This window comes from Elephantulus edwardii, unplaced genomic scaffold, assembly GCF_000299155.1.
Source record: "Elephantulus edwardii isolate Elephantulus edwardi_28Jun2011 unplaced genomic scaffold, EleEdw1.0 scaffold00296, whole genome shotgun sequence".
Lineage (NCBI taxonomy): Eukaryota > Metazoa > Chordata > Mammalia > Macroscelidea > Macroscelididae > Elephantulus > Elephantulus edwardii.
The window spans coordinates 1,307,397-1,323,461 of record NW_006400046.1 but is presented as its reverse complement, the minus strand read 5'-3'; the positions used below and the strand labels follow the sequence as shown (position 1 = coordinate 1,323,461).

The window sequence follows — 16,065 nt, the reverse complement described above, 5'->3', positions numbered from 1 at the left end:
AAAGGCATCTATTCTTCTGTCATCCTTTTTCATTGTCCAGCCCTCAGATGCATAGCAAGCCATTGGAAAGATCACAACCTGAATCAGCTTTGTTAATTGTGTTGTTATGTAAGGTCAAGTCTCCAGCGACTCATAGAAACGCTATACAACAGCTCTGAACCCTGCTTTATCCTGAGCCAACCTTATTGTCTCTGACACACCCACTCCATTACCCCAGTCACTGGGTCAATCCATTTCACCTAGGGTCTTTCTCTCGTGTGCTGTCCCTCCACCCTCCCAAGCATAATGACCCTCTCCAAGGACTGATCCCTCCTTGCAACATGCCCAAAGTATGCAAGATACAGCTTCAGAATCCTTGCCTCCAAGGAGCAGCCTGGTTTCACCCTCCCTAGGACGGATCTGCTTGTTCTCTTAGCAGTCAGTCCATGGTATAGTCAATACTTTTCTAGCACTACAACTCAAAGGCATTGATTCTCCTTCTATCATTCCTGGTCTTTGTCGACCTTTCTGATGCATAGCACAGAGAAGTACCAGATATGCAGGCTGGGTTTAGAAGAGGTCGTGGTACTAGGGATATTATAGCTAACGTTAGATAGATCTTGGCTGAAAGCATGTAGTATCAGAGGAACGTCTACCAGGGAAATCAGCTTTAGGGTACCCGAATCCAGCCCCTGGGCGGATGACGACACCGAGGCTGACATCGGATTGGGCCTAGCAAAGTGGGCCTGGCAGAGTGGGCGGAGACAGGGGCGGGACCATCATTGTAGACAGCGTCCGCAGTGCGCGCGGCGTTTCACGCATTCAGCCAATCAACGCGGTTCTCATGCCTCGCCCCGCCTCACGCCGGCGTCCCCGGGCAGCCACGCCCCCTTGCGCCTGGAGCGCACTTCCGGGCGCGGGAGCGGGGGCCGTGACGTCAGGAGGAGGGTAGGTAAGTGTGGGCTGGGGGGCGGGCGGGAGTCGGGGGTCTCATCACCTCCTCCTCACGACCTCCGAGCAGTTGGACGCGAATGCACTCGCTGGGAGACCGGGGTCCTCAGCTCAGGCAGGCCCAGCGCGTAGAGCTGCCCCTGAGTCTCGGCCGCGTCCCCGCAACCTTAATCTCCAGGGTCTCGCGTGCGACCATGACCCCCGCCCAACTTTATGCCTGACAGCCCCCCTCAGTTTCCTTGTCTGGATAATGGAACTAATAAAACCCCTCCCTCGTCTGTTCATGGGAAAGCATCTGTAAGATACGCACGAAATGCTGTTTGACTCCGTCTTCACAGCACTCCTTTCTGCTCTATGCTTTTCACCAACCCCATTTGACAGATGAGGAAACTGAGGCTCAGAGAGCTTAAGCGCCTTGCGCACAGTCACGCAGCTAAGGAAGCGACCGAGTCGGATACCAGCGCATGCAGTGATCCCTCGGCAGATGAGACCAGGAAGCCCAAAACCAAAGCCTTTGCTATTGAGTTCATTCTGTTGGTGACCTTGTGTGTTGGGGTTATCTTGCCTGTGGTTAAATATTTGCCCGCTAATCAGATGATCGGTGGTTCCAGCCACTCAGCAGAAGCAAGATGGGCAGCCTTGGAAACACGGGAGCAGCCCTGCTCTGTCCTGTAGGGCCGCTATGAGTTGAAATCAACTCATCATCCAGCCTTAATCTTTACAGAAGCGTGTCACCAGGCCTTTCTTCCGTGGCACTGCTGGATGAGTTTGAAGTACCAACTTTTAGTTTACTGTGTGCTGTTGAGCCAAATAGAACTCACAGCAAACTCAAGGACAACAGATCTAAACCCTGCACGAGCTTATGTTGGACATGCTCGATGGAGCTCAGTCCATCTTGTTGAGGATCTATCTTCCTCTCTTATATTGATCTTCTACCTGTCCAAGCATAATGTCTTTCTCCAAAGACTAACAATATTCCCAAAGTAGGTGAGATGACGTTTCCGCAGCCTTGCATCTAATGAGCATTAGATAGGATCAATTAGCATGGTTGCATTTCTTCCTTGACAGACTTAGGTGTTCTTTTGGTAGGAAAACATCCATCCAGCTCTTCTAAGCCAGGTATTTTGTGTACTTACTTCTCGTGTATTATTCACAGCAACCTCAGAAAGTCAATTCTGTTGTCACAGTCTGCTCTTTACAGGTGAGCAGTTTTATAGGTGAGGAGTGAAGGGTCCAGGGCAGCTCAGACACTGGCCAAGGTCACTCATTCAGCCAGGTAGTAGTGGCTGCATGATTCAAAGCCAGGGAGCTGTGATTGCAAAACCTGAATGCTTAGCTTTTCTGTTGACAGAAGCAGTTCTGTTGTTGTTGTTGTTCTGTGCCGTCAAGTTGACTACCACTCATAGCAACCCTGTGAACAACAGATTGAAATCGTGTCCTATCCTACACGATCCTCACACCCGTTGGTGCAGTCACCGTATTGGTCCATCTAGTTGAGGGTCTTCCTCTCTTTCACTAACTCGGCTTCCTTTTCCAAAGACTGGCTGGCACCTCTTGAAAATATGCTGAAATTATGTAGGATGAAGTTTCATCATCCTTGACTCTAAACAGCATTCTGGTTATACTTCCTCCAAAACAGATTTGTTTGATCTCTTGGTAGTCCATGATATTTTGAATATTCTTCACCAGCACCACAATTAAAATGCATCAGTTCTTCTGCACAGTCCATCTTCCACATGCATATGAAAAACTGAAAATGCAATGGCGTGGATCAGGCACAGCTTAGCTGGAAAAACCTTAGCCAAGCCTGGCCCAGGGGATATACTTTACAGATGGAGGACCCATGACAGGGGCTCTGGGTCATGGCAGAACAGTTAATACTCGGGGCTCTGAACCCCCTCTGCTCCCTAGCAGCTTCAGACCCTGACCAAGCTCCCATGACCTTATTCATCAACAGGGACCCACAAAACTCATCCCCCAGCCATCAAGTCAGTTCTGATGTATAGCTACACTGTAGGACAGGATAAAACCGGCTCCCTCTGGTTTCCAAATGGCTGAACATTCAGCATTACAGAAGCAGACCTCCTTCTTCCTCTGAGCAGACGGTAGGCTCAAACCGCTGAACTTTCGATTATCAGCCTTAGCCACAGTGCCGCTAGTCCTCCAAATAACACGAACAATACAGACTAAATGCTATGATGTCAGAGATCATTGCACTAAGATAACAAAAGCTGTCAGAGATGTAGCATGCGAGGGGTAGAAATCCTGATCAACCTGCCAGCTAAGGATGGTTTTATCGTTTCAGATGATTAAAAAAGAAAAAAACTATTTCATGACAAGTAAAATGTATGCAAAATTCCAACCTAAGTGACCGCAGATGTTCATCAGAATGCAGGCCGCACTCAGTGTTTACCTACTATCTTACTTCTTTGAAACAGAGACCCTCTGGCCCGCAAAGCCAGAAATATTCGTTGGCCTTTTATTAGGAGTCTACTGATCTCCTTTCTAGAAAGTGCTTCAAGGTCTTACAGGGTCTCTCTCACAGTGGAAAGTAGAACTTCCTTTTGCTTAGTCTAAAAGTCTCTCTGCCACCACCAGTTTAATCAGCCCCTGCATTTGCTGCCTGCGCCACCAACCCTGTTCTCTGTCATTCACCTGCTTGGCATTTCTCAGGAGCAGGCACTGTTCTAGTCATGAGATACAGCGCAGCATGAACTCCTGGTGGGGATGCAAACAGTAGTCAGATAACCAGACACAGCGCGACATGACAAGGACTCCAAGGAAGAAGTGCCTTTAGTTCAGATGGTCGGGTGAGGCCTCTGAAGGACCTGTGACAGAGAACAAGCTTTGTGAACAGACAGCTGGTGTTAGAGCATTGGAGGCAGGGGCACAACAGGTACACAGGTTTGCACTTGGCCTTTGAAAACAGCCAGGGAGCCAAGGTGGCTAGAACAGAGGAAGCCAGAAGGGGAGGCGGAGTATGAGGGGTCCCCAGAGGCGACGATGCTGAAGAGTGCGGGACAAGGAGGCAGCTGCACTGCCAGACAGGGAAAGAGAGGCCATGGAAGAAGTGGAGCGTCAGATCTGAGCAAAGTTGCATGTAGAGTAAACTGATGCTCTTTCTGAACAGACAAAGGCTTTTCTTTGGAGGCCTCAGGGAGAGGCTGGGCTGCACCATTACAGCCAGTGGCATCTTCACAGGAAAGGCCCTGGAACCCTCTGCCAGGCCCTGCAGGAGGCCAGATATCGACACAGCACAGTCTACGTCATCTTTTCAGATCATCCACGTTGAGGGCAAGAAGCAGTAAGCAGCTTCCAAGATGGTGAGTAGACTGTCTGCTCTCTGGACTTCCCTCCCGGTCTTGTCTCCTCCACGGCCACACCTTTCATTCCCCTCACAGACTCTCTAAACGCCAGCTTTTCCCGTGCAGTGGTCACAACCTCTGTGGTCCCACGTGAGAATCACTCAGGAGCTTTTTTAATATTAAACAGGGGTTTTTATAGTAAAATAAGTAGCATAAATGAACCACTTTAAAATGAGCAAGTCGGTGGCATTTAGGACATTCACAATGCCTAATGCTCTAATTCCAAATAGACTCTCCCTCAAAAGGAAACCCCTTAACCTGTCACTTTGCATTCCCCCTTTTCCTGCCCCGGGTAGGTGCCAGTCGGCATTCTGTCTGTATTCCACATCAGTGGGTTCATAATAATATGTGGCCTTTTTGTATTTCTTTCACTTACCATGATATTACGGGGGCTCACCCACAGTGCAGCATGGACCAGCACATGGTTCTTTCTTATGCCCGAGTAGCATTGCATTGTGTAGGCGGATAGCTTGTCTATCCACTCACCTGTTGACAGACACTTAGTATTGTGAGTAATATTGTGAACATGTGTGTATAAGTGTTTGCTTTGCCAGTTTTCCATGGACCTTTTGTCAAAGCCTAGCAGCCAAGCCCCATGCACCAGACCTGGTCCTCCGTTGGGGGAACCTCAAGGGAGGGGTCCCACATATCTGCGTTTTAAAAACTCTCTAGGCTTTTGTTTGAGGACCTCTGCTCTGATGGGTCATTAAATCACTGCAGTGAGTGGGAGCAGAGTTTACAGAGGGGATCTCACAGTCAGGCTGCTGGTTCATGACACCGTGTCTCCAAGGAGGAATCCTTCTTACTGAAGGTCATGCTCAAAACATTTGACAGCCCCGTTCAAGGAGAAGCATGATTACGTGGCTTTTCCTACAATAGCAACAACAGGCTTTCCGCCAAAAGGCTTTTCTCGGCCTGTCCCTCTCATTCAGGCCTCGTACACAGGTAGATTCACTGGGGGTCCTCAAAGAGTCACCTCTCTCTTCTGCTTTCCAGGGTGAAAGAAAAGGTGTGAATAAGTACTACCCTCCGGATTTCAATCCTGAAAAGGTAAGGACCAGTCTCACTGGACAGTCTTGAGGCGCATTTGGTGCCCCTTGTGGGCTCAGAACCACAGGGCCTTGGTCCCATTATACAGAAAGACTCTGTATCAGCCCATATTACAAAGCAGTAAACGTTTATCTAAAAAATGGGAAGCAGGAGTGGCATCCACTCCCTAAACAACATGCCTCCGGAAACTTTATGAACTTTGATAAATGTCAATAGTTGCAAAGGGGCCTCGGACCTTTTGTTCATAGAGTCGCTATGAGTAGTCCTCGACTCGAAGACAGTCAACAACAACAAACATTTATAGAAAAGAAGACCACCAGCCTCGAGCTGTCTCCACTCCTGAGTAATGGCATTGGTTGTCACTGATAACCCTTCCTCTATACTCAGCAGTGGATCTAGTGTGCGAACAGCAGAGCTCTGGGTGAGAGTCTGCTCAGGGGACCTGGGGTCGCAGCCACCAACTCTCCTCCGGCCATAGGCCACTGTTCCTCTGCTGTTCCTTTGATCTGAGGCTAAGTCCACCACCAGGCCTATTCTCTCACCTTTAGATGTTACAAATGTCACCTCAGAGAGACCAGCCCTGACCACTTGCTGTGGTTCCACATATCTTAACAGCCGTCATAAGCAGCTGATGCAGTTTTTGTGGAGTTGTGTGTCTTCCGTCTCCCCGCTAGACCATCTGTTCCGAGAGGACAGGGATATCTGTCTGTCTGATTCTTGGTACATCCTCACACATCCCCTCCGCACTATAGTTTTCTCCAGATGTCTAAAGGGAAATACAATGGACTGACCCCCACAAAATCACTGGGGATTTCAATTGAGACCCTTCACCTGACATATCCAATAAAAGTCTGTCAGATTCTCTTCCTACCACAGACCTGCAGTATTAGGATCATTGTCCTCCCAGACAGATGAAACTGAGGCTCAGGAAGCTGAGAGAGAAGGCTTGGTCACGTGACCCTTTGGACACGAGATCAGGAAAGGAAACATTCAGACTCAGATACTCCTGGTCCATGCACACCCACATACGCCAGCCAGACTTCAGTGTCTCCATGCTGCTGTTAAGCCCCCTACAGCACGTAAGAACGAGGCTTCTCTTGACCTGTGAGGCTTGTCCTCACGCCCCTCCAGCTCCATGGCACTGACCTGCCCCTTGTCCTTTCCACAGCATGGCTCTCTCAACCGATACCACAACAGCCACCCGCTGCGGGAGCGGGCTCGGAAGCTGTCACAGGGCATCCTCATCATCAGGTAAGGCCCAGGAATCACCTCAAGACCCCTGCCTTTGTGTCGCCCTCGTGGCACTCACCCTCAAGGGGCTGGCCTTGGGCCCCTCACTTCATCCTCGGCAAGTCCACCCTCCTGATTTTCCCAGTGCCGCAGAACGTCGCTGTACCAGTCAATCGCTGCTGCACATAAGAACAGCCCAGTCCTGTTTCAGCTCAGGACGAGCCCCGTGTGAGCCGGAGCACAGTTCGCGCCCTGCGTTCTCTGTGGCTGGTTCTGCAGAAATAGCTCAGCAGGCCTGCCTTTTTTAAAAAAAAAAAAAATTCAATCATTTATTCATACACATTTTGTTTTAGAACATTGTTGTTGTTAGGCCTTCCATTTGAGACTCTTTCGGGTAGACTCAAACCCCCAACCTTTGAGTTCATCTCCGAGGTGTTACCTGAGGATGCCACATCATAGTGTCCCTGGGCAGCACAAGCAATTAAGCTGGAACCCACCCTGTGGCACCTTGGAAGGTAGAGCTGGGAATCTGCCTCCAGAAACCGCAGCCTGGGAAACGCGGTGGAGGAGTCTGCTCTGCACACGTGGATTGCCGTGAATTTGAATCCCCTCCGCTGCACCTCTTCTCCAGCGAAGAGTACTGAGTAATCTCACGTATCTTGGAGAAGGTGCAGCCAGAGTGCTCCTTGGAGGCAAAGATGACAAATCTCACACACTCGGGCATGTTGCTAGCAGAGGCTGTTCCTTGGAGAGGGACATCATGCTTAGAAAGTCGACAGAAGAGAGGAAGACACCCCACCCCACCCCCGGAGGTGAACTGACACATGACAGGACAGGGTTCACGGGGTTCCTGTGAGCTGTACTTGACTGGACTGCACCTAACAAGAAACAGTGATAGAAACTGCTGTGTGTTTCTCGCACCCGGTGCAGCGCCCCCCGGTACAGCCCCCTACAACCTCTTCTTTCCTTTCTTTAAAGGGGGCTTAACCAGCGAGGGTAAAGATAGAGCAGCACCAGAAGGGGACTCCCCTGGCCTATTAGCCAGAGAGCAGCAGGATGGGGGGTGTCCACTGGGTCAGTCAGTGTCGCAAGGCTGTGAAGGGCTTCACATGGTCCAGCCACTCTGGAGACACTTCTCTGCACTTAGCTCTCAGAAATCGGGCCTCGGCCTGGAACCCAGGCCCCCGGTGTGCGGGAGCAGGGACACCCAGGCGGCCAGGTGCAGAGAAGGTGCCTTCTGTTTCTGCAGGTTCGAGATGCCGTATAATATCTGGTGCGACGGCTGTAAGAACCACATCGGCATGGGTGAGCCTGAACCCCCTCAGCACCAGCCCCGCCCGACATCGAGCTCCTCCAGCTGCAGGCATTGTGCAGAGACCCTCCCCTCCAGGGCTGTCAGTTGGGAGAACCATCTGGAAATCCAGATGTTATGAAATGCTGAGGACAGGTGCTGGGCTCTCACCACCCGGGCCCTGGCTGGTTCGCAGGCGCACAGATGAGCAGACAGACGCACATGTCCGTGGTCAGCTTAGCCACAGTGAGGCCCTACGCCAGCAGCTCCACCCCCCGGGTCTCCATTTCTTCTTTAATGTAGGGCAGTGGGGATATGTGTGGAAGTGTGGGCTAGGCCAGCTTCTGCCCACCACAGAAGCACAGGAAGATACGTGGACCACCCACACACACTGCAGGGAGGATGAGTGAACCCCAGCACACCATCTGGTTAGACCCAGCAGAGGAATTTGTCCCAGAGGCCACCAGGTGCACCGGTGACACGGTGACTCAGCCTGGCACTGTCGGGGACACGACCAGGAATGAAAGTGGAGCCAGACTACACCTCCCACTGTCTACGCTCTGGTTTTCTAGCTTAAGCTTTTATCACCCCTAGATACCTGTCTCCTAGTCTAAGCAGTTTGTACGTATTCGTTCCTGTAGTGCCCATGACAGCCCTGTGTAGCATTATCATCCCCATGTAATAGAAGGGGAGGCTGAGGCCCAGGACCGTTGGTGGCGGAGCAGGGATTTGAACCTGACCTTCTGGGTCTGGCACCCTCTCTTTTGAGCCCCTCTCACAAGTCTAAAAGCTCTTCTCTGCTTGGAATTTCAGGGTCACTCTGCCCCACCCCACCCCCAAGTTAGCAGGCAGTGTTTCCCCATCACCCCTGCACCAGGGAGAACACCCCGGCACAGCCTCAGCCTCTGCTCTCCCCCCACCCCAGGTGTTCGTTACAACGCAGAAAAGAAGAAAGTTGGCAATTACTACACGACCCCGATCTACAGGTAGGGCAGCCCATGGGCGTTTAGACGGATGTGGGGCGGCCGTGGGCTGAGGGGCTACACAGAGTCTGAGCAGGAGAGAAGCTCCTCGTGCCCCTTGCTGACTGCATTCCCTGAGCCCACCCGGAAGCCGTCCTGGTACATCAGTGAGCGCACAGCACGGCCCTCTAGGGATCCCCATCGGCCCCCACTCCCAGCCCTCATCCACTCTCCCCCTCACTCACGCTGCTTCCAGCCACCGTGGCAGCTCCCCGCTCTCAGGACTGCGCTCCCTCACCTTTGGCTCCGTGTGCACATCGCCTCCTAAAGCGGCATCCTGCCCCTCTCTTGTGGCTGGCTGCTTGTCCTCTAGCTGTCAGCTCCCCCATTGGGATGTGACCCCCTCTAAGAGCAGGGGGCTGGCACCGAGCCTGCCACAGGCCACGTAACTCGTGAAGGGCTGCTGATGGATGACTGAATAGATGAATGAACTTGGCCACACTGACAGAAGTCTGTGTGGTGAGCTGTGTCGGGCCACCCTGACAGAGGTCTGTCCCGTGTGGTGAGCCGTGTCGGGCCACCCTGACAGAGGTCTGTCCCGTGTGGTGAGCTGTGTCTGTCTCGCTCACCTTGTGTCCCGGATGCAGAGCGCAGCGCCTAGGTGCTTAGCGAACGTGCTGGATGAAGTGGATGGATGAAGTACGCAGGGGGGCCCCGGGGCTGGCGGGGATGAGCTGCGCCATCCTTACTCCAGCCTCGGCCCCACCCAGGTTCCGGATGAAATGCCACCTCTGCGTGAACCACATCGAGATGCAGACGGACCCAGCTAACTGCGACTATGTCATAGTGAGTGGTGCCCAGCGGAAGGAGGAGCGCTGGGACATGGAGGACAACGAGCAGGTGTTGACGACAGGTGAGCGCCGCCCGCCTGCCCGGTGCCCCTGAGGCCAGCCCAGCCAGGCCCCCAGAGGCCCTGTTGCACTCCCACCCCTACAGAGCATGAGAAAAAGCAGAAGCTGGAGACGGACGCCATGTTCCGCCTGGAGCACGGCGAGGCCGACCGCAGCACGCTCAGGAAGGCCCTGCCCACCCTGAGCCACATGCAGGAGGCCCAGAGCGCCTGGAAGGACGACTTCGCCCTCAACAGCATGCTGCGGAAGCAGTTCCGGGTGAGCAGGACTCTGCCCCCGGTCATTCACCTCCTGACCTTCGGTTCCCCACAAGGCACAGGGTCAAACCCCCCTCCCTCACGTGCCCCAGGGCGTCCCCACCCCAGTGACAGCACCGGAGGAGTCCAGAGGGGGAGAAAGCCACATGAGGTCCCCTCTGACCCCACTGTGGGAGGCCGGGGAGGCTCCCACCCCTTTCACTTGACACCCACTTCACAGGCCCACTGTCCCATCCTGAAATGAATTTCAAAGAGCTCCCCTTCCTGATAATTTCAGAAGTCTTCTATTAGCATCCTGATGGTGACAAAAAGTCCATTAGGTTCACAGGGACCTGATATGTATGTGCTCAGGCAGCCAGCACTGTTGCCAGCAGGGACCCTGAGGGCCACTAAGGTTGGGCCAGAAATGCTTCGTAGTACAGTCCGAGCAGCTTAGGGTCCATCCAACCTCCTGGGTGCCAGTCGGGGCGGCAGAAAGTCTTGCAGGATATAAGAGCGCCCTGCTTGGTGGTGTTTTGTCTCTGGACGTGTCCTCTGAGGGCAGGGAGAGTGACCTCTGTGCTCCAGGGGCCTGTTCTACCTCACTGGAAGCCTTGGGCTCACGGTCCACCTGTTGTCCCTCAGCTCTGTTCATGGTCTTCTGGGTCGCTGAGTATCACTGAGTCAGAACCGACCCATAGCTGACCCTCCAGCAGGTTTTCAAAGGCTGTTAACCGCACGAGAGGAGGTGGGTCACTACCACAGGAGCAAACTTGCCAGCTTTCTTGTCATCTCACCCTGGGCTCTGCCCTCTCCAGACATGCGGACAGCCTGACAGTGGCCCGGGCTTCCTCCGCGAGCCTGCCCGACCCCTTCTCCACCGCTGCCTCTTCAGCAGGCCACGCCCAAAGCCAGCGGTTCTAATTTGTAGTCGCCCCTTCCAAACCCAACCCCGAGTGTATTCCTTTGCAGAAGACATGTCAGACTCCAACTCTAGTGATAGCTAAAAGCCACCCACTTCTAACTCACGGGTTAGAGGAGAGAAAAAGACCTTCAACGAGACATACTGACACAGTGACTGTAACTAACAGTGGACTCAAGTATGTCAGAGAATGTGAGGATTGCACAGGGTAGGCCAGGGTTCGGATCTCTCAGAGTCCTAGTCAAGACAACAATTCCTGACAATAACCCAGCCGTGGTCCTCCTGGTCTCCCAGCTCCCCACCTTACATAGACACACTCACTCTCTCTCTTGTTTCTCTCTCTCACACTCTCTCTCACACTCTCTCTCTCACTCTCTCTCTCTCTCTTACTCTTCTCTCTCTCTTACTCTCTCTCACTCTCTCTCTCACTCTCTCTCTTACTCCCTCTCTCTTACTCTCTCTCTCACTTGCTCTCTCTCTCTTTCTCTCTTACTCTCTCTCTCACTCTCTTACTCTCTCTCTCTTTCTCTCTCACTCTTTTACTCTCTCTCTCACTCTCACTCTCTCTCTTACTCTCTTTCTCTCTCTCTCTCTCACACTCTCTCTCATTCTCTCTCTCACTCTCTCTCTCTTACTCTCTCTCACACTCGCTCTTTCTCTCTCTCACTCTTTCACTCTCTTTCTCTCTCTCTATTTCTCTCTCTCTTACTCTCTCTCTCTCTCTTACTCTATCACTTTCTCTCTTACTCTCTCTGTCTCTCTCTCTCACTCTCTCTCTTACTCTCTCTCTTACTCTCTCACTCTCTCTCTTACTCTCTTTCTTACTCACTCTCTCTCTTTCTCTCTCACTCTCTCTTACTCTTTCTCTTACTCTCTCTCTTTCTCTCACTCTCTCTTACTCTCTCTCACTCTCTTTCTCTCTCTTACTCTCTCTCTCTCTACTCTCTCTCACTCTCTCTCTTACTCTCTTTCTCTCTCACTCTTTCTCTTACTCTCTCTCTCACACTCTCTCTCTCTCTTTCTCTCTCTCTCGCTCTTTCTCTCTCTTACTCTCTCATTCACTCTCTCTCTTACGCTCTCTCTCTCTTACTCTCGCTCTCTCTCTTACTCTCTCTCTCACACTCTCTCTCTCTTACTCTCTCTCTCTCACTCTCTCTCTTACTCTCTCACACTCTCTTTCTCTCTCTCTCTCTTACTCTCTTTCTCTCTCTCTTTCTTGCTTTCTCTCTCTTACTCTCTCACTCACTCTCTCTCTCTTACTCTCGCTCTCACTCTCTTACTCTCTCTCTCTCACTCTCTCTCTTACTCTCTCTCTCTCTGTCTCTTTCTTTCTCTCTCTCTCTTATTCTCTCTCTCTTACTCTCTCTCTTACTCTCTCTCTCACTCTCTCTCTTACTCTCTTTCTCTCTCTCTTACACTCTCTCTCTCTCTCTCTTACTCTCTCTCTGTCTCTCTGTCTCTCTCTCTCTCTCTCTCTCAGGTCCACCTCCTGCAGCCTGAGAATTCTCAACGCGGGCACTCCTTCCGCTCAAAGCCCACCATGGCTCCTACCTCTCACAGCCAGTGGTGTTCTTAGTGTGGGTTGCCCACATCCCCCTTCCCCATGACCTCCTCCCACACTAGAGCATACACATCCCAAGAAAGAGTTTTTATATATTAATGTAATATGTAAATCATAATCCATGTATCCTGAGTGTAATGGCAATAGTCATACATAAACAACTAGCAAAATCTAAACATTTAAATTACCATGTCCTGCGTAAAACATAATGTGTTTAGATTTTTATTTCTCTCCTTTTTTCCTTTAATTACTACTTCATTCTCAGAGTTATTGCTACACCTTCATAGAAACTGCCCACCACAGGACTGTAGCTAAAACAGAATCTGACCAAATTGACAGCTGTACAAACACTGGTATCAACCCGGACGCATTGCTAAAAGTGCCTGTAGAGAAACCCCTGTGCCTGGGGCTTCCTGGTATTCGGGTCAAACCAGCTGCTCTGACCGGAGCACTTACAAGGTTCAAACGTAAATGAGGGGACTTTTTGTCTTGTAGCTATATTGATGCACGTAAGCTGGGCTCACATGTTCTCCTTGTTAAACTAATTCTAGGGGAAACAATAGGAGGACAAATTTTAAAAAAACTAATTCTAGGAATACGGCACAAAACTTCCCACAGACAGTGTCACCCAATTCACATCCATCTAGAGACACTGCTTCTGGGAGCTCAAGCCAGAGCCCCTCCCCGAAGCCCTTCCAGTCCTGCCTCTTCTCCACGCTCCCCCTCCCCTCCACCCCACCCCATCCCCGTCACACGGGCCACTGGGCTGCTGCTTCACTGCTACCAGCTCGCTCTGCCTCAGGGCTTTTGCACTTGCTGTTCTCCACCCAGCAGACCTTTCCTGCAGATACCCACCTGCCCACTCACTCTGCCTCGCTCTCAAACATCAACCCCTGAGGACAAGGGTTTTGCCTGTTCCCTGTTGGGCCCCGACGCACTGAACAGGGCCCACCACCCAGCCTTCTGGAGATGGTCATTCCGTGAATGGAGTAATGAATGGCAGTGACTGTGTGTGCCACTTGGGGAGCGACTTCAGTGTCCCCACACAGACTGTCAGGAGGAAGCCCCGTCTCCAGGGCTGGAGCAGCTCTGGAGCCCCTTCTGTGCCGCCTCCCCCACCCTCCAGGAAAAGAAGAAAGCCATCAAGGAGGAGGAGGAGAAAGACCAGGCGCTCCAGGCCAAGGCGAGCCTGGCCATCCCGCTCGTACCTGAAACGGAGGACGACCGCAGGCTGGCCGCCCTGCTCAAGTTCCACACCCTGGACTGTGCGTGGGGGCTGCAGAGGGCAGAGGGTGGCTCTGGCCTCCTGCCCCCACTCAAAACGCCCTCTCCCCTCCCTTGCAGCCTATGAGGACAAGCAGAAACTCAAGCGCACAGAGATCATCAGCCGCTCTTGGTTCGCCTCTGCCCCTGGAGCTGGTACCAGCAGCAGCAGCAGCAAAGCTGGCCTCGTCCTAAAGAAGCTGGCCCTGCACCGCCGGCCGGCCCCCACTGGCTCCCCCATCACCATGGAGGACCTGGGCATCGTGCGGCGTCCATCCTGGGAAGTCTCCGAGAGCCCCCAAGATGCACCTGAGATCCCCAAGTCCAAGGAGCCACCAGTGCCAAAGGGGACCACCCAGAACAGGCCATCATCACCCCAAGACTGCTCTGTGGAGCCAGCCAAGACTGTGGAGGGCAGCTGCCAGGGCAAGCCCCTGTCCCCACGAGGCTCATGCCAGGAGGAAGCTGACACCAGCCCCTCAGAGGCCCCACATCCCATCTGCCTCAGCACATCCCTGGTGGCAGACTACTCTGACTCGGACAGTGACTGACCAGGTCCCCTGTTTAGATGCCACCTCTCTCCAGACCCCACCTTCCGTGACAATGGAGTTATTTATTCGACCCCCATGAGGGGGTTTGTGCCTTGTGAGTTCCCACATCCATTATTAAAGCCACATCTCTTTGTCCCCGCCTCATTCCTGCACAGAGCCCAGGCCACCTGCCTCCTTACCCAGCAAATGCTGCTGCTGGGGCCTGTGCCTGGCTTGGGACCACAAAGGCTCACCAGAGAAGGTGACACCAGCTGCGTGTGGTGGAAAGGGACCCAGACGGTGTGGCCCATGGGAAAACCAGTCATGGGTGCCCATCTGGTGCCCAGGATCCATGCCAGACAAAGCGGAGGGATGTGGGCAGGATGGGCTGCCTAGGTTCTTCCCTGCGTGCAGAGGGATGCTTTGGGACCAAAACTGGCAAAGCCGGCAGATTGGGCCCAGACAGCAGCTGGCGTGGTTACCCACCAGGGGGCGCACCTGCACCACCACCACCACCACCACCACCACCACCACCACCACCACCAACCCTCCTTTCCCTCAACCTGGGAGAGTATAAGGAGACCCTTGCTACTTGTCAAGACCTCTCAGACACAGTTGTAGTAGACCCTCTGCCCCTGGGTGAGGCTCCGGGAATTCTCGGCCTCACACAACCCTCCAGCCAAGCTTGAGGCACCCCTCCACCCCAGGATGGGGAGGTATTGCAGGCAGCAGTGCCTTGGAAGCCCCAATCGATGCCTCAGGTGACGTCTGGCCATTTTCACTTCAGTCATCTCACTTTCCCCAAAGCATGTGACCTTAACAGCATTAAGGTGCCTCAACTCACTATGTCTATGAACTCGGACAACTTGAGTTGTTCAGTGCCTTTAAGTATGATTCATAATGACCCTGTGAACAGCTCTGACCTCTGTTCTTACCCCGACACTTGAGCCCATTGCCGCAGACGCTCCTACCAAGCCATCTCATTGAAAGGCTTCCTCTTCTCTCACTGACCCTCCACCTTTCCGAGCATCATGTCTCTCTCCAAAGAACAGCCTCTCCTAACCCTATGCCCAAAGCACGTGAGACGAAGCTTCCCCAACTTTGCCTCCAAGGAGAACTCTGGTCTCACTTCAAGACCTGTCTGTTCTTTTAGCAGTCTATGGGATTCAGTGCTCTTCTCCAATATCACAACTCAAAGTCGTCAACTCTGCTGTCATCCTGATTCATTGCCCAGCTCTCAGATCCACAGCAGGTGACTGGAGAGACTGTGGCTTAAAGCAGGTGCACCTTAGGCTTTAAACTGGCATCATTGCTCTTCATGACTCTAAAGAGGTCCATGACAGAAGACTTTTCCAATAATATACATCTGGAAGCAGGAGTGGCATCCACTTCCTAAACAACATGCCTCTGGAAACTCTATGAACTTTGATAAATGTTGATAGTTATAGAATAGAAAGGGCTCAGGTCTTTTGTTCATAGGGTCGCCAAGAGTGGTGCTCGACTCAATGGCAATCAACAACATACATCTCCAAAGCTCATGACTACTGGTACTTAGGGAGTAGATTGTAGATCCAAATAAGATGAAATTGTTGATAATTTCAATCTTTTCTCCATCTATCATGATGCTGCCTATTGACCCAGGGGTGAGGATTTTTGTTTTCTTGATGTTGCGATGTAATCTATGTTGAGGGCTACATACAGTCCTTGGTCGTCTTCAACAAGCACCTCAAGTCCTCGCTTTCAGTGAGCAAGGTGGTGTCATCTGCATAACTCAGGTTGTTGATGAGTTTTCCTCCAATCCTGATGCCACACTT

General features: G+C 52.3%; 1 protein-coding gene across 1 annotated transcript; it reads left to right on the top strand.

Moving 5' to 3' along the window:
* The first annotated feature begins 823 nt into the window (after positions 1-823).
* Positions 824-14,272, top strand: CCDC130 (coiled-coil domain containing 130). Its single transcript, XM_006900824.1, has 10 exons — positions 824-927; positions 1,001-1,091; positions 5,292-5,345; positions 6,514-6,596; positions 7,825-7,880; positions 8,792-8,852; positions 9,599-9,741; positions 9,825-9,997; positions 13,585-13,723; positions 13,803-14,272. The coding sequence occupies exons 1-10, from the start codon at positions 824-826 to the stop codon at positions 14,270-14,272; spliced, it is 1,374 nt and encodes a 457-aa protein (XP_006900886.1).
* Positions 14,273-16,065: the final 1,793 nt, after the last annotated feature.

Coding starts and splice junctions, on each gene's coding strand:
- CCDC130 (XM_006900824.1), top strand. CDS start 824: ATGCCTCGCCCCGCCTCACGCCGGCGTCCCCGGGCAGCCACGCCCCCT. Junction 5,346..6,513: donor CGGATTTCAATCCTGAAAAG/GTAAGGACCAGT, acceptor TCCTTTCCACAG/CATGGCTCTCTCAACCGATA. Junction 8,853..9,598: donor TACACGACCCCGATCTACAG/GTAGGGCAGCCC, acceptor GGCCCCACCCAG/GTTCCGGATGAAATGCCACC.